The sequence below is a fragment of the Dermacentor variabilis genome, chromosome 3 (genome assembly GCF_050947875.1).
Source record: "Dermacentor variabilis isolate Ectoservices chromosome 3, ASM5094787v1, whole genome shotgun sequence".
Taxonomy (NCBI): Eukaryota; Metazoa; Arthropoda; class Arachnida; order Ixodida; family Ixodidae; genus Dermacentor; species Dermacentor variabilis.
The window spans coordinates 125,786,470-125,804,853 of NC_134570.1; the positions used below are offsets into that span (position 1 = coordinate 125,786,470).

Here is an 18,384-nt window from a genome sequence, read left to right on the forward strand (position 1 = left end):
CAAAATCTTGTTCCAAGTTAGCTGGGACACCCTGTTTATTTGTGCATGTTCTAAGAATGTTGGTTGTTCACCTTCCCACCGCATTTTATTTTGTGGAAGCTGCTCATGCGTCGCATGTTTTTGTCAATTACGAACGGCAGCTTCGATGGATCCAAAATCGGAACCAATAATTGTGCGTAGTGTGAAGCTTCCACATGCTACTGCGATAGGTTACAAGTGAAGCGCTAAGGCCTTGCCACAAAAGGCATACAGGAGATCTTAAGGCCACGCACAAGCAATAAATTGGTTATCGGCAGCTGGAAACCCTACAAGGAAGTTTGATATTTGATTGTGAGGCGTCGCTTCTCTACACAAGGCACGAACCCTTGCTTATACAGAATACTGTCGTCATTTATGTCTCCCAAAAAAAAAAAGAATTCAAATGGCATTCTTGAACATATAAAAGCAACCTTTTAGACGACCGACATGGGCAGTCTGTGAGGGTATTATAGGCCACTGCGAGCTCATAGTCTTGCGACAAGTCAACTTGAGTACTCGGTAAGTAACTTCACTTTCTGCTCATGCCATCATATGTACCCCGCGAAGTACGAAAATGGCAGCCATGGTGAACGTGGTCTCAACGAACTTCGTTTATCAAGCGCATTCCTATACTTCGGCTCAGGTCCTGAGGGCCGCAAAATATGTTAAGCAGTTTTACAGTAAAGATGCCAGTGGGAGTTCCAGACGAATCTAGTGTGGAGGTGATGAAGCCGGCCTGCGGCGCGCATGTTGTTCTGTATCAAATCTCGAAGAACAGCCAGCAACTGAGCCACCATGTTGCATGTGAATTATTTTGAAACGTATTGGTCGAGACATCCAAAATAAAACTTCTTTTGCGTATGTTTCACTTTAATAGACAACCTCATCGCGTGGTTTGTATTACTTCAGATTAGTATTTTACTGTCCCTCGTCGCATTCCATCGGGTACACGTGGTTGACCAGCGAGGAGGAGCCCTATTTGAGATTGTGCGAGCATTACACCGGAAATTGTTAGCTTAAATAATTTGTAGTAACTGTTAGTTACGAATACTCTGGCGTCGTATAGTAAATTCCTGGGCATTTATTGGAAAGAGATCCCAGTGCCAGCGATAGCAAGATTTACCGTTGTGATTGACCTCGTCGGGCGATGCTGTAACTACAGACCGTTTTATCGACAGCGCCGGACATTTCACGATCACAGTGCAGTCTGTTGTCCGACGCCATGGTGGTACGTTGAATTCCGCTGAAGGGCGCAAAGCGAATAAACTGTTGATGACTAATGGGAATCGTTCACGTTTTCCTTAAAGGTCTCAGCACGTTTTTTTTAATTAGGAATATTCTTAGTGTGCCGTTAGCAAGATTTCAGTAGAGCCGCAACATCGAGTGGCTATGTGCCCAGAGGCACTGCCCCAGCTCTCTCCGCTATCGAAATAGCAGGTGAGTCAATTCTGAACATTGTCGGTACGTAACCGATGAGTAGTGCGTTATTATTTTATTTCTAGCATTGTACACTAGTAATTTATAATTCAGGCTATAACAATTGGAGCTGCCTCCGTGTGCCATGACGTGTGGCTCATCAGCGTGCATCCCAATCCAAGTAGCTAGCTGAGCTCCGAAAAAAAAACACATTTGGTAGCTTTCATGCTCCTATAACTTTTGCGCTACTATTTTTAAGCATTGTTGACCTGGCATCCGTGCATCAAGCTTCACAAAATAAAAAAAATGTAACCTCGACCGGCAGGGTATTTATCATAGAATACCTGATAAACGGACCTTGTTAACGTGGCCGCGAATACGCCATGACCAACCAGATGCATTTGACGCCTTCGAAGAATTGCGCACTTCTACAGTGATGCAATTGCAAGGGCACCTCGCCAACTCGAGAGAGATGAAAAACGAACTACGCTCTGCAAGAGCAACCATAACTTCTGAAGTAATACAATGTGCTATGTGTTACGTGCGTATAGGCGGCGTCTGCCAGGGAACTTGCAGGCGAGTTTTAAAAATACGGCAGAGCCCATGTGAAATAGGGGCGCCGGGCACATGATGGGCATGGCTTTGGTTAGAGAACGAAAAAGAATTCACGTTCATTTTCTTCATGTGCATGTACTGTTTCAATAATACATCTCTTGCTAACTTCAACACACGTGTTCGTCACTAAGCATGATTATCTTAGAACACATTTGAACCTTAGAACATCTATGTCTGTGCACGAATAGATTGACTTAGTCCACTCCAAACAGCTGAGCATTTAGAATATGCGCATTTCATTCCTATCGCAATTTGACCACATGGGCACATTTCTTCGCGGCGCGCTCACTGAAAACGAAACCTTCCGTCGATACATGCAACGAAGATGACGGCGTTAACTTTTACCCATTTATGCTGACAAACCAACGGCGCATTGTCCTCTACCGCGGTGGCAGAGTTCACGGTGTCGCCGCGGTTGAAGGGGCGCTTCACATTCACTTTGAAAGTTATTTTTATAGACGAATACGGCACAGGTGGTAACCTGTTGACCTTTAGTATCTGGCATCTTAGGAATAACACAGGGGACACGTTAGAATAATATTATTTCGCAATCACACCGCTAGCATTCCAAGCGGCTACAGGGTCAATGCTGCCAACCCCGAAAATCAGTTTTCCCCTGATTCACAATAAGCATTTTTTCTAGATTTCTATAGAGATTTCCAAAATATGGTTGCTGAATTTGACAACGTAATTTTTACTGAAAAAATTTCCTATCAGAAACGCAAATTCACTACAAATATTGTAGCATAAACTTATTTTATCATTACGTGTAAATTAAACTAATTTTAACCGCGTTTCGAAATATTCAAGTAATGAAGTCACGGGATTATAACTGAAATCATGCTGCAGTGCAAGTTGTTATGCCAACAATGCAGTCTCTTGCTGGAAGCCATATTCTCAGAAAAAGACGAAAGCGCGTATGGGTTTTGTCCTTCTTCATAGTTGTTCTGCAGCAAGACCGAAGTGCCAAGATTACAACGAACCTTACTGGAATTGTAAAGAACATCGGCAGCGGACCTCTTAAGGCACGTAAGAGTACCCCAATAATGCGCCGCTTAACAAAACACGTGTCAAAGTTGTGAAATCTTTTGTAATGCCATGTGCGGACATAGCGCCACCATACTTACGCACTTACGCGTCACTTCCAGCGAAACACCAAGCTACGCGGCCAATTACTCTCGTTCCTGCAAAGCTCAAGCACAAGACAACTGGGACTGTGTCCACGGTTGCGCTGCACATGGGCAGCTCCCTGTTAATCTTAGCATACGCGTGCATAGTTTGCTACTTAGCGGCATGCAGGACGGCTGGGTCGCACTCGGCGATGGCTATATGTGTCCGGTTACGCCCAGATTCGCCCTTGTTGCATTGTTTGGTGTCCCACCTTACATGGCTTTGAAGGTTTCAAATAAATATATTATTCAGAGTGCACGGACTTCTATAACCCCCTTGTAGCGGTACGATTGGCAAAATCGCCGCACCAGTACTTTGTTACATGATTTAGGGCAACCACGCACGGTTGTTTACTGGGCGAGATGTATCCACAGCAGTGGGGTGCGATCAAAAGTAATAGTTAGAATGCGAACGTAGAGTGCGAATGTAACTTGGAGGCGACTGAAGTCAAAACGCGTAACCGTGCCAGAAGTTTTACTGTTTAAATATCTTTGCGCGAAATTTCTTTAGATTAGGACACATCTGTCCATTTCCCTAAACAATGCGTAAAATCTCTAGATCCAGGGAAATTTCCCTACAGTTAGCAGCACTGCACTGGGACAAACGGCAATCCACACATATCAGTACGAGCAGGAGAGTGGTATGGCGTGCTGGATCGAGGCTACGTTCCTCGTCGCCTCTAAATTGGTCTAGCCGCGGGTGCTACTATACGAGGGTGCGACATGTCCTGATGCCCTCAAATTTGTGGCACCCTTGAACGCTTTAACACGCTATGCAGTGCCACTCCGCTGCCCGTAAAGGAAGGTGCTGGTAAAAGTTCGTCACATTCAAAGTGTATGCATTGCCATTCTCTTAAACTTTTTAAAGAGAGAGAAGAAATAAAAGGAATGCGCTGTAAATTTTATTTATTGTGACTTTTGTTTGTACGCTCCGATAGTCAAAAATTAAGAGGAACATGTCCATCAAGAAAGTAAGACCTGCTTTGAGCACATTGACAGTTGAATAGTGAAAAATCCGCCTCCATTTCATCTTGTGAAAATGGACATAACCCGCTTTTTCTGGACGCGTACCAACTAGCGCCCCAAGAGGCCACTGCACGAAGCTAGCCCATTTTCAGTGGAACGAGCGGGTTTTTCGCGAATGACAAAAGCTGCAGGTCGATTATTGAAAAAGGCATGTGACAGACATGTTCTGGAAGACTATCCACACGAGCCAACTGCAGTGATCACGCTGTGACAAGCAAGAATTTTGTTCCCAGAGAGGTTAAAGATTCAGCAATGGAAGCCTATGGAAACGACGAAAATTTGTGCTCGATTTTTGAGATAAAAACGAAGATAGGTAAGACGAAGATAGGTCCTCCTATCAAAACGTTGGCCAGCCTTTCTGAGGCACCTTATCCATCTTTATAACCTTTATACCAGAGTGTGCTATTCCATCTGCTAGCCCTTTTCTTCTTTTTGAAATCTGAGGGTGAGCCGGAGCGTGTGGCACGCTAACTTGAAATTTGTGGACTGGCCAATTCAAATTTGGGGATGGCCACGTTTCACTCTGCGGATTGGCCAACTGAAATTCGGAGGTGGGCTAACCTGAAAGATTGGTGTGGGCCAACTTGAGATTTTGAAGCGGCCCAAGATCCAATTGAACGCTGCTGAGCGGCCTGAGAGTTATAAACACCTCGTTGGTAAGCGAGCGCGTTGAGATGCATGACACGTTTTCGTTAGGCCGTCGCAGGCACAGTCAGAACGCAGGCAGCAGCTTGCGTGCACAAGACGCGCACATAGCACAGACTTGCGAGCGCGACAGCCAGGCTGACGCAGCCAGGGCTACAAGGCGATGCACTCTCCTAGAGTGCCTCGATGTTCTCCTTGCCCACCGCTCCATATAGACTTAAGACAACCGGTGCGTCTACTACGGCGTTAGGCTATTGGTTGGGCACGCTAATGGTGGATACACACGAGCGCCGTCAACGCGTCGCTAAGGCGTTTACCAAAGGCTTCTACTGCGGTGTCCGCCATTCGCGCGCCCAACGCCGTAGAAGATGCCGCGGTTCTCTCCACTTTGTACGAAATCATAGCTTTCTCTATGATGAAGTTGCGAGCGAGGAGGATATCCAGGCAGCCTACACTTTTCCCTCGCGCAACGTCTCACGCGGCATTGCGGAAGGCGGCGTTCCGCTTCTACTGCAGAATTAAGCGTCATTTACTTCTTTAGAACACTATCATCATCCCTTTTGACCGCTCGTGCCCGGTATTCCAGCTCAATTAGTACGCTTGCATTACAATGCCGGACAAAGAGAGAAAAGTTGACTATTCTCTACTAAAGCCGAAGCAATATTTCCCACCGGAAAGCCGTTGGTAGACGCGCATACGCTAGGAAAAGCGAGTAAACAAAAGTGTGCATAAACGAAGTCACAGACGAGCCAAGCAATGCTGATGCAGAAGTAGATAATTCTGAAAATTTATGTTGCTTTCTGCTCTGCTTGGTTTCTATCCCTAGTTTCATCCTTTGTCCGGCTCTCGTGTTTTGGCTATTTTATGTACAGAAATATTTTATCACATGCGTTGGTATTGCTGTTTCTGAAAACAACATATGTGTGCCGTCAATCAAACAAATCTGTTTCACTAAACAATCAGCATATCCGAAATAAACAAAATTAGCCTGTTCGGATGGAAATTCTTCAAACGGCAAATGCAGCTAGAAATATTGAGTTCAGAGCCGTTAACCGGCATTCTCGTTAAATCATGGCGCGTATAGGCCATTTGAATCACGTCAGAAAAAGCTACAGAAATTTTGAGAGTCGTCTACTAATGGGTAACCATTGTTTGGCTCGGCTTTCACTTGGTATTTCCTTAGTTTTGTTTCCTTGGTATTCCTAGCTTGTGCGCGTGATGTGCAATTGACTATGGTGCTGTATATCTCTTCAACGCAAATTGAGCGCTGAGAACACACAGTGTGCACAATGCTGGGAGCCGCCGACGCACCTAGACTCTGGCCTCAACGCAGATCGCTCTCAAGAAACGGCCGTGCGACCGCGCACAGCCGGCACATACGCCGTTACAGCCGGAGTAGAACACCACCCCCTCCGTCCTCTTCCACCGCTGCCTCGACCATTCCGGACTTCGCGCGCGATGGAAGGCGGTGTGCTTCCTTCTCACTCTCCTTCCTGTCGCGCAGGCGAGATTGAACCTCGATCCTAGGCTCCCTTCGTACGCTTTCACTCGCGCATACAGCGTACGGTGCGTAGCTACGGTGTTATCGCCCTTGGACTTTATACGAAACATCATGATGCCCGAGACAGCAGAAATTCGCGTCGAGTGCCCATGTAATTGCTATCGCAATAAATAAAACAAATTAAATGAACGCAGAAAAGCTCTAGCCCCACAGTGCCCACATACCCTCGCTGCTCCCTGAAACTCAGTTGCGCGAAAACAGGCCCCCCTTTTATTCGGAGCATTAGCATAGCACTCGGACCATCAACCAGTGACCGTAGCCAAACATGAAAGCTGGCGAAAATGGCAAATAAAACTATTGGTATTAAGACACCTGGTATTTATCTTGTCAAGAAGCTTATGCTCATCTAATGGAGTAAAGGGAAACCAAACGTTATGCAAAATTCACGAGCTAACGCAGTTGTCGCTGCATTATAATGAGGTGTGGCAGAAGTAAGTATGCGCGTAGCGCTCCTTATAACTAGCAAATTTTTTAAAGCACGCTACGAATAGCGTACAAACAATGACAGAAGTACGAGAACACGCCACAGGGATTATGGTAATTCTGGTTTGATTGTGACCTGTACATAGCCCGCTATAGAAGTTGAAGCGACTTGGCTTTTTAGCAGCGCCCGAGGTAGTCCTCAGCAACAATAGGCAGCCAATGGAGTCAACGGCATCAACAAAATAATATTTGATGCGCTGCCTGCAAGATATATTGAACTGCATCACACGCAGAAATCACCAGCAACACTTTACAAAGGCCAGCTGTCGCTGCAACCCGCACTATGTGCCCGCCAAAACACCTTGGTCCACCAAAGACCAGTCCAGCCATTGGCGGCGGCTGCGTATGGCGCGGGTGAGCGTGGCCACGTGGTTCCTACCTTGGAAGCGATTTGCGATGGGGACAGAGTGTGCCAAGGGCTGAAATTTTCATGCGCGTTGTTTGCGTACAAGCGAGATGCAGCGCAATGATCAATTAGCTCGCTGATGCTGGCGCGCTTCCTCACGTCACGTTTTGACTGCGAGTTTCGGCTGTCATCGAGTGAGACGCATTCGTTTGCCTGTGGACGCGGGACACCATACTTGTTAATTTCCCTAGGAAGTGAATGTTTAGAGGTTTATACGGCCGATAAAACTACTATCTTGGTGTAGATCTCTAATCATTTGCTATGCCAATCGAGGCTTCGCGTTTCGGGCGAAACTGCGGCTTCTTGCCTTCAATGACGGGTTTGATGGTTTTTTACCTAGCTGCTTGCGTGTTCAATGCATACACGTACCTTTTATTCACTGCATTGTCTATGGTGCCGCAGCTGTAGACGCTAATGTCGGCAGCTATTTCAACATGATTGACACGGTGCACTTTCTTTTTAAACGCTAGGTATAGAGCTCGGTTATACAATATGGAAACAGCAAGCACTTTCTGCGAAAAAAGAACACGTGTTTGCACGTGGAATACATACTGTTAGAACACAATATGATTGAGAAAAGGACATATCGCAATTGATACGACTTCCTTTCACAGGTTTTATTCAGGCCATGAAAACTGCCATCTACGCCGCTGCGATAAGTTTCGCAGTTTTGGTGGCTTCCGGTAAGTCCCACTATGATCCATGACAGTTGCTTTTTTCTGGATTACAATGATCTCTCTCTCTTTCTTTATATATATATATATATATATATATATATATATATATATATATATATATATATATATATATATTTGTATATATATATATTTGTATATATAGGACACGGCGCCGCGGTAGCCGACTTGGTTACACCATCGTACGCATACTACAAAGACGTAAGATCGTTCCCCACCTGCGGAAAGTTGTTTTGAAACAAGGCTTTCATTGCCTCTTCCTTCGACGTTTCCACTATGGCTGCTGCTACTGTGGGCTGCTGTGGCTGCTGCGGCTGCTGCTGTCGCGCACACCGCGTTGAGGAGTGGTTCAGAGCATGTATGTAGATGACAGGCGTGAGCAAAAGAGGAAAGGCGACGGGAGAAACTCATTTTCACCTCACCGCGTTGAATGTACACAATACTCTCTGGAGCTCCGTGGCCGTGGTCACATTAGCCGCTTGACAGGCGTAATTATCGGCGACTCCCATCAGAAGCATTGCAGAAACTGCAGCGTTTCCCTTTCTGCTAACGTGTGAGTTCAAAGGGGATGCAGGTAGAACTGTTGAGAGGAGAAGAGGAGCAGAGGAAGAGGGAGAAGAAGAGACAACGGTTGCGGGGACAAAGAATAAGCTTAATTTGAAGGTACAGTACAGTACGTTGCTTCTATTTCTGAGAAATAAACGTCATGGAAATATGCCAAGCGGGAAACTTCCGCAGGGCGCGCAGAAGCAGAGCCGCATTAATTAAAGCGAACCGCCGGGTCCAGGAGCCACTACGGAAGCGGTCGACCACCAAGTCAACACTTCTGTGGCAGCCGCGTTAGCTTTGCGGCTCTGGTATTGCTAGACGTCGTGGATTTGATCCCGACCGCGACAGCCGCATTTTGACGGGGGCGAAATAGAAAGCGCACGTTGGCTTCTATTTCGTCTTAATATATATATATATATATATATATATATATATATATATATACATATATATACGCAAACTAAATGCCGGTTCGTTGTCAAAGGTGTCTAATGTGACTTGAGCCAAACATTAGTTACAGAAAATTAAATGCCACCTAGCTGGAAAGCGCCAAAGTGCTGTCATTTGCCGTCGCTTGGAAATACTCAGATTACCTTTCATTGCGCCTACTTAGATAATCAGTGAAAATTATTTATCAACAGAAATTTGATAATTAGATTAACGGTGTCCATGAAAAAACTGTACAGCAGCATGAAAAACTCCCGCTACCACTTTCCTTTGCTCAGTACGTGCAATATAAACGTTATATATATATATATAAATGAATGCAAAAACCGCAGCATACGAACGTGACAAGGAACAAAAAACATCAGTTGAACATATCAGGAAGTATGGAAATCAAAAAACGAAACAACACACAAAAGAACTTCTTCAGGTTAGTACACGTATTGTGAAGATACTGAAATTCGCATTCTAACAGAGAAAAAGATGAATGGCTAACACAAGTGTCTCCTAATCTTTTGATGTGTAATGCCTCGATTATTTCCCGTGTCGTTTGGCATTTGTGTCTGGAAAGAATTTTTGTGTCTTCAAAGAAAGGCTTACAACCACAACTAAAACAATGTGACGCTCGATGTGATGCATTAGGGTTGTTTAGTGAATGTTTCTCTTCTTTTAGTCTAGTATTAGTGCACCTACCACTCTGTCGAATGTAAGTTTTCCCGCACTTGAGTGGAATCTGATAAACTATACCAGTGTTACAAGGCACTAAAGGGGACACATGTCTAACGCCGCAATCATCTTTTATTTTTTTGCCACCCTGTTCAAGTTTCCTATTTATCATAGGGCACATGTTAGACTATTTTCGGGAGGCCTAGAAAACTATTGACGTCTTATATATTGGCCACGTTCCGTAAACTATGGGATAATCTATGTACATAGGGTACCACGGCAAACCTTTTTTCCTTTTTCTGTTTTTCTTGTTTCTTACCGGGGCTTTTTACACATTTTAAATTTTTTCGCAGGTTAGTGATAATAAATGCACAGGATAACTAGCCTTTCGAAACCTTTCTAGCTGTTGCGAAAAACTTTGTGGCATATTGTGTGGACATGACTTAGTAATGGCAGACCTAAGAATTGAATGAGCTATCCCCTGTTTATTTCCTGTCTCTGTGCGTGTCACTTCGCGCTACAATCCAAGATGATGTTACCGCACCAACTCGCCCACCTTTCTATCCGTGCGCATTAAATAACAAATACTGATTATTTAATTAGGCGGAATGAAAAAAAATAATAAGTGTATCTGCAAATTACAGCACAGAACATTAGCTTGGTTCTGTCCATCAATGTGGCATTTGCGTAATTTTAATGTATGGTTGAAGTTACGTGGGGCACCCTTTATGTAACTCGCCGAGGATTTTTACTCGCCATGATGTTGGGCTGCGAAGCACAAAACCGCGGGATCGAATCTCGGCCATGGCGGCCGCAGTTCGATGGGGGCGAAATTCGAAAACAACCCTTCTACATAGATTAAGTTAACAGCACGTTTAGTAACCGCAGGTGGTCTAAGCTTCCGGAGTCCTCCACTACGGCGTGCCTCATTATCAGAAAGTTGTTTTGGCACGTGAACCCGGATAATTGATTTTAACTTTATTTTAACCCTCCATGCACCAGGCATGATATAAAAGGACATTGAAAATTGGTGAGGCACGGGTGGCACATTGTCAGGTACACCGGCACTCGGCTAAGGTCCAAAATAAAATAAAACATACAATGACGTTTCGAGACCGCTACGAGTCTCTTCTTCATAATGAAGATGCTCCCAAAAGGGACGATTATTTATGTGTTAGTTGGCGCACAGTGCGCATCTATGTCCCGGCATGATTACCCCGTCTCCAGTTAATCGCGTTTCTAGTCATTTGAATAAGCGAAGATTCCAACAGTATTCTTGAATATAGGCGCTTATTTGTCACGGTTGTGCACGCTTCATCCCCCTCGATTTTGTGGTTAGTAATCACTCATATGATAATCCGCCAAGGCGTTCGAACTTGCATTGCCTTTCCTGACATCGTTCTGGTACAGCTGTTTCCTTCTTTTCACATTCCAGTTTCACCTATGTAGAATGCGTCACAAATTTCGCGCGGAATCTTTTAGATTACACCAGGCAACCTTGATTTTAAACGGGTATTTCAAGCGTACGAGTTTCTGTCTTTGTTTATTGGCACGTGTGCGATTTTTACACGCGTATGTACCAAAAACTCTAGCCAGCGCCTTACAATGAATCTTCGCGCATAGGGGATAGCCGCCCGCTCTCCTTTTTTTCTAGAACACTTGCATAGTTAGCAACTGAATACCACCGTTCTTGAGTCTTCAGCAGTTGTTATGGGTAGTCGTTGTTAGACAGCTCCTTGCTTACCACGGCTATCTCTCGTTTGCCCAGTCCAGTCTCGGAGCAGATGCGCGATGGACGAGAGAAGAGAGAACAGACGGACCAGTTGTTTTTCCAGAAATGATGGCCCAATGGAGGCACCATTGTAAACAGCAATTTAAAATTTATTATTTTAAGAGTTTTGCCAGTGAAACTCTCGTCATACCAGTTTTAAATTTTCTTAAACTGGGACACATGCAACGCTTTGGGGCTACAGTTAAGAGTTAATCGAAGAAATGTGCAAAACAATAATGCCGCCAGCGCGAACATTCAGAAAGTCCAATAGGTGTTTTGATCAGAGGTCTCCCCAGGGTTGCGCTTACTTAAAGGTTGATGGCCGATTGGCCTTACTGTTCTTGGGTGAGACCACAAAAGAGGCAGTGCAGGGTCACATAGGTTGCACATAGCTTGAAGTGAGAAAAGTGCATGACAAAATTAGATTTGAGAAATTATTAGGAAGATGGTTGAAAATTATTGTATTATTGTGTGGGTAAAGAGTATAATATTTGTGCCTCAAAAGCGCTGACACGGAACGCAGGAACCGATCAACAAAGTCGGGAACGAAGTACAGGGTTATAGAAAGTCCACATAGACCAACCGGAGTCATATGAAAGAGAGAGGGGAACTAACGTTACGTTATCTGAAAAGAATGAAAACAAATGTTGATGAATATCTACAATAAGGTAAGAAAGAAAAAACGGGGAAAATCTGCACTATACCACAAAGGGCGGTGCCTTGTTATTTGAGGCAGCAGCTCGCTTCCTGAAGAGAAAAACATAAAAGCGAAATTATTCGCAACATGTTGTGGCATGTGTCTGTTATAGCATATCTCGAGAACCCACTGAACTCCTCGTAATGGAAGGTGAACATGCTGACTCAACCAGGACCGTCGGGAAGTACACATTCCAGAAGCACTGGTGCCTAAAGGATATTTGAGCGTCAAATCGTCAGCAGTCGAGATAAACAGGAAACGTTGATGGTATTCACGAAAAAAAGAAGGGAAGACATGGAGCCAGTTTTCTTAAAGGCATAATTGATAGAAAATAGAAGTTGAAGTACCGAACGAGCAGAAATATTATGAAGTAATTATCAGCAAAATGCTAGGCGGCAATATATGCAATAAAGCGTGATTAGTTTATTAACCTGATCATACCGGTATAAATCATTATGATCTGGACTGGATTGAAATTAAAAGTGAAAAATTTGTAACAAAGCGAGTTCACTGCGAGCAGTGAGGAACATGAGCATCGAAGTCAGAAGGGTGTTGATATATAGAAGATCTGATTAAATACGTTTTACGCAAGCTACAGTTATATTTACTCAATATGGGCAGCACACATTGCCTGCGCCAATGCACTCGCTTTGTCGCTTTTAGAATAGTTCAGCTCTGGCTAATTTTTTTCTGTAGTAATTTCTGGACGAGTCATGAGACCGGTGCCACGTCTTATGTTAATTACATCATCATCATCATCAGCCTGGTTACGCCCACTGCAGGGCAAAGGCCTCTCCCATACTTCTCCAACAACCCCGGTCATGTACTAATTGTGGCCATGCCGTCCCTGCAAACTTCTTAATCTCATCCGCCCACCTGACTTTCTGCCGCCCCCTGCGACGCTTCCCTTCCCTTGGGATCCAGTCCGTAACCCTTAATGACCATCGGTTATCTTCCCTCCTCATTACATGTCCTGCCCATGCCCATTTCTTTTTCTTGATTTCAACTAAGACGTCATTAACTCGCGTTTGTTCCCTCACCCAATCTGCTCTTTTCCTATCCCTTAACGTTACACCTATCATTCTTCTTTCCATAGCTCGTTGTGTCGTCCTCAATTTGAGTAGAACCCTTTTCGTACGCCTCCAGGTTTCTGCCCCGTAGGTGAGTACTGGTAAGACACAGCTATTATATACTTTTCTCTTGAGGGATAACGGCAACCTGCTGTTCATGATTTGGGAATGCCTGCCAAACGCACTCCAGCCCATTCTTATTCTTCTGATTATTTCCGTCTCATGATCCGGATCCGCCGTCACTACCTGCCCTAAGTAGATGTATTCCCTTACGACTGCCAGTGCCTCGCTGCCAATTGTAAATTGCTGTTCTCTCCCGAGACTGTTAAGCATTACTTTCGTTTTCTGCATATTAATTTTGAGACCCATTCTTCTGCTTTGCCTCTCCAGGTCAGTGAGCATGCATTGCAATTGGTCCCCTGAGTTACTAAGCAAGGCAATATCATCAGCGAATCGCAAGTTACTAAGGTATTCTCCATTAACTTTTATCCCCAATTCTTCCCAATCTAGGTCTCTGAATACCTCCTGTAAACACGCTGTGAATAGCATTGGAGATATCGTATCTCCCTGCCTGACGCCTTTCTTTATTGGGATTTTGTTGCTTGCTTTATGGAGGACTACGGTGGCTGTGGAGCCGCTATAGATATCTTCCAGTATTTTTACATATGGCTCATCTACACTCCGATTCCGTAATGCCTCCATGACTGCTGAGGTTTTGACTGAATCAAACGCTTTCTCGTAATAAATGAAAGCTATATACAACGGTTGCTTATATTCTGCACATTTCTCTGTCACTTGATTGATAGTGTGAATATGGTGTATTGTTGAATAGCCTTTACGGAATCCTGCCTGGTCCTTTGGTTGACAGAAGTCTAAGGTGTTCCTAATTCTATTTGAAATTACCTTAGTAAATACTTTGTAGGCAACGGACAGTAGCCTGATCGGTCTATAATTTTTCAAGTCTTTGGCGTCCCCTTTCTTATGGATTAGGATTTTGTTAGCGTTCTTCCAAGATTCCGGTACGCTCGAGGTCATGAGGCATTGCGTGTGCAGGGTGGCCAGTTTCTCTAGAACAATCTGTCCACCATCCTTCAACAAATCTGCTGTTACCTGATCCTCCCCAGCTGCCTTCCCCCTTTGCATATCTCCGAAGGCTTTCTTTACTTCTTCCGGCGTTACCTTCAGGATTTCGAATTCCTCTAGACTATTTTCTTTTCCATTATCGTCGTGGGTGCCACTGGTACTGTATAAATCTCTATAGGACTCCTCAGCCACTTGAACTATCTCATCCATATTAGTAATGATATTGCCGGCTTTGTCTCTTAACACATACATCTGATTCTTGCCAATTCCTAGTTTCTTCTTCACTGTTTTTAGGCTTCCTCCGCTCCTGAAAGCATGTTCAATTCTATCCATACTATACTTCCTTATGTCAGCTGTCTTACGCTTGTTGATTAACTTCGAAAGTTCTGCCAGTTCTATTCTAGCTGTAGGGCTAGATGCTTTCATACATTGGCGTTTCTTGATCAGATCTTTGGTCTCCTGCGATAGTTTGCTGGTATCCTGCCTAACGGAGTTACCACCGACTTCCATTGCACACTCCTTAATGATGCCCACAAGATTGTCGTTCATTGTTAATTACAACACGCACTCAAACTTTGGGCGTACTTGCGCATATTCGAAGGTGGTCATAAGAGCAACAACCACTCAAGCTTCTAAAGTTACAACCGTGCAAATGATGCCTCACGATAAAGCTTTACACTATTTCCAACATGTCTTCTATTGCACCGTGCAAAGATCAGTATACAAGGCCAATGATTTTGAAGGCTGCAAAGCTGGCAAAGTGAAAACAATCGTCACCTTCAATCTCGCCAACCCATATTATTGAAGACTTGCGGAAACATATACCGCCTTAAGGCTTCGTGGCCATAGTGACTAGGCACTTAATGTCGCACAGTGCACGTAAATAGGTGCGATGCATTCCTCAAGGGCCGGTTACGCCAATGGGAGTGATATGTAATGGCGTGGATGGGCATGGTTATGTTCTGGACCCCACTTTTTTCAGCGCGCACCTGTTGCCACTTTGCCCATGCACGTTTCGCAGAATGATGTGACCTAAATGACCGAAGTGGTTACCGTCTTCAGGATTTCCGTCTAGCGTCTAATCCTTCTTTGAAGGTTGCGCAAATACCACGAAACGTGTGGCAACGCATTGGGTCCAGCCGACCTTGCTGTTTCTTTTTCTAACAGCGCTCAAGACAGTGTGGTGAGAGCCAGACAGCAACAATCGTTTGCATGACAGATTACTATTTCGGTTAATTAGATCTCCGAGGTATAGTGATTTGCCACGAAGTGGTTTAGGAGGAGAAGGCAATGTGTGAAAACTATGGTCGGGACACCGCCCGAAGAATTTGGACGTCAAATGGGTTATCTGCACCGTCGGCTGTGCCGAGATAAAGCGTGAGCTCAAATGGTCGCCTGGAAATGACTGCCTGTATAGGCTTGGTATATAAAATCATGTCTTTCGAAACAGACAGGGACGATGGCATGCAGTTTGGTGGGAAGAAGAGGGCACGCTAGTCATCGCGGCGTCAGAAGGATGAGTTAAGCGTTGCTATCTTAGTTCTCACCTGGTGTCATCTAGCTGGGGTATGAGACTTTGCAGTGACTAGTGTCATTTGCGCATGGTTTGCCAGCCATTTCATGGTAATCAGTTAGACCTTTAGCTCGTTCGTTAAGGAAATACTAGCCTGAATAGGAAGGCAGCAAAGTAAATGAAGCCGTTTTAAGGGTTTTCGGGTAAAACTAATAGGGGAACGTCTGCAGTCCACTTGAACGATTAGAAAGTTTACTCATGCTGTTTAATACCATCACATACGGATGCAACAAATCAAAGCACTTTCTTCCAAAAGGCCAATTAGTAGCACTCACTAAACAGCCGGCTGATGCACGAGGGCCACCGTTCAACTACGGATGTCGGTTCACAATGGCTAGAAAATAAAAAAAAAATAAAATGAGCCCCCGATACGCTTTCCGCTCTGCCGCGTTTTTTACTCAATAGATACATTCAAAGAGCATGCGAAGAGAAAAGAATGTCTTCGCTACGAAAAACGTTTGTTTTGAGCAACGGTTCTAGATGGTCTAGTGTGGTAATTTCTAGACGGTGTAGTGGCTGCAGTCGCAACATTACCACACAAATTCTACCGGCAAAATCTGCCTGATCTGCCTCCTCTGACGCATCAAACCAACTTTACTAGAAAGTATTGGCACGTTCGCACTCCCTTTAACACACTGAAGGGCTCCTCTTTCCAAGAATCTTGCACGACTGCGGTGTCGTATAGGTATAAGCCTACTTCTCTCACCTCAAATATTGCGCATATTTATTGATGTTGCAGAACTGCTGGATGTAGACTCATCGGATGGTAAGTTTTGAAGTTGAATTTCTTTTTCGATAATGAACGCCTACATGACACAAATGTAGCCATGTAAATGCACTAGGTTATGTCTGCAACTATATATGCCCGTAGGGCGTCTTCGCAGCTCACAAGAACGTAAATCCATACCAAAGAAAACCATTTATAAGTGCAATCTTTGGATGCCGCAGTCTATCAGATATATTCCTTATGAAAAGTGCCACCCCCGAATGGAAAATTTCTCAGTGACTATTCAGTTCATCATTGCAAGAAATGTCCAAGGTTCCGTACTAGAACCTATTAGGAGTATGGATTAACAAATGTCCAGCTCCTGTGGCTTGCATTACAAAATATGTGCAGCCCACCTGAAAAGAGCGACAGATAATTTTTTTTAACGCTAGAAAGAAATATGTCGGCCGGGGAAGCTGTTTTCGGCCTACTACTGTAGGTAGGAGAAAGAGGAAAGGTAAGACAGAGAGAGTGAAGATGCCCGTGGTGGCTAGTATGCAGTGAATGATGTGCACGCGCGACGTCCATTCTTGTTCTATGGATAGCATTGCGACGCTCTAAACACAAAATGATAAATATTTATTAAAGACCTGAATTACCCAAATTGTATTGTATCCATGTCACATTATTAAGAAATATGGATCTGTACAAAAATGGCACTAGAATTAGGGCGTACCATTATGCAGAGTGAACTTGTAAAAGAGGAAAACATCATAAGATGTAAAGTACAGACGAATAAAGCGCGTTGTAGGGCATATCGTAGGCATGTCTTTGATATGAATGTCAGTTTACTGAATGTCAGTGCAATCAAGGCTATACAACTGCTACAACCAAGCTGTACTAACTTACGGGACCCAAATTTGAGAATAAGGAATGGTTAGTATTGTATGATCTGCGATATAAAGAAGGAATGAAACGTAATTCCGAAGTTTTATTTCATTTGAAAGTACGTAAACAAAGTGTACCTAAGATGACGTTAGCGTGTTTGGGAAGTAAGCGGTGCTTTACCAGTGTGCGAGAATGGAAGCGAAGGAATGGGAAGTATGGTCGATCTTTCAAAAGAATGATGTTAAAAGCGAGCCTTGCAGGCAAAAAAAAAGTGACATCAAGCAGCATAGGCGCAAGGGAGAGTTATGTGAGAATCGCTCATCATGGAATGAAGAGACATAAGAAAAGGAAGCGCTGGAAGGTTCAAAAGTGACAATAAAAAGAGTGATAATGGTGATTATTTATTGCCGCAAAAGACGTGCGTTTAATGTAAAAAATCACTCGCCACAAGTCCTATTTGCCAAAGTAAATCCTTGTCTCATTTCCTGAAATACCTTTATATTGATAGGTTAGGTGCTCCGATGGGAAATTAACTTGATTTTGTTGCTCGAAGCAAAATACTTGCTCCGTCTGGAATACAGAGAGCTCGAGTTCAACTAGATTGCACATTTAGCATCACTTTAACGATGTTATACTGAACGGTAGAGTACCCAGAGCCCCCACGATACCTTCATTAGAAGTAGTAATGAACAGGAAGCAGAGGCTCCTTCGTAAATTAACAATGGAATTAGAAGAACTGACCCGAAAAAAAAGCGGTTAGAGAAGATGGCATAACAGCAAACTTAATAAAAGATGGAGGAAATATGCTTGAAAGAATTGCTGCCCCTTATGCGCAATGCCTCACGATTTCAAGTGTTCCAAAGAACTGGAAGAATGTCCATATTATACTAATACACAAGAAGA

General features: G+C 44.1%; 1 protein-coding gene across 3 annotated transcripts in view; it reads left to right on the forward strand.

Annotated features, from left to right (window-relative positions):
• The first annotated feature begins 291 nt into the window (after positions 1-291).
• LOC142574160 (evasin-1-like) overlaps positions 292-18,384 on the forward strand; it is a 56,276-nt gene continuing 38,183 nt past the window's right edge. Inside the window, exons 1-3 of one of the 3 annotated variants that reach the window (XM_075683315.1) lie at positions 292-537; positions 7,954-8,022; positions 16,627-16,653. In XM_075683315.1, coding sequence (XP_075539430.1) covers positions 7,968-8,022; positions 16,627-16,653 — 82 coding nt within the window. In that variant the 5' untranslated portion in view covers positions 292-537; positions 7,954-7,967. The remainder of the gene's footprint in view (positions 538-7,953; positions 8,023-16,626; positions 16,654-18,384) is intronic. The other 2 variants (XM_075683313.1, XM_075683314.1) reach the window with 2 other exon arrangements.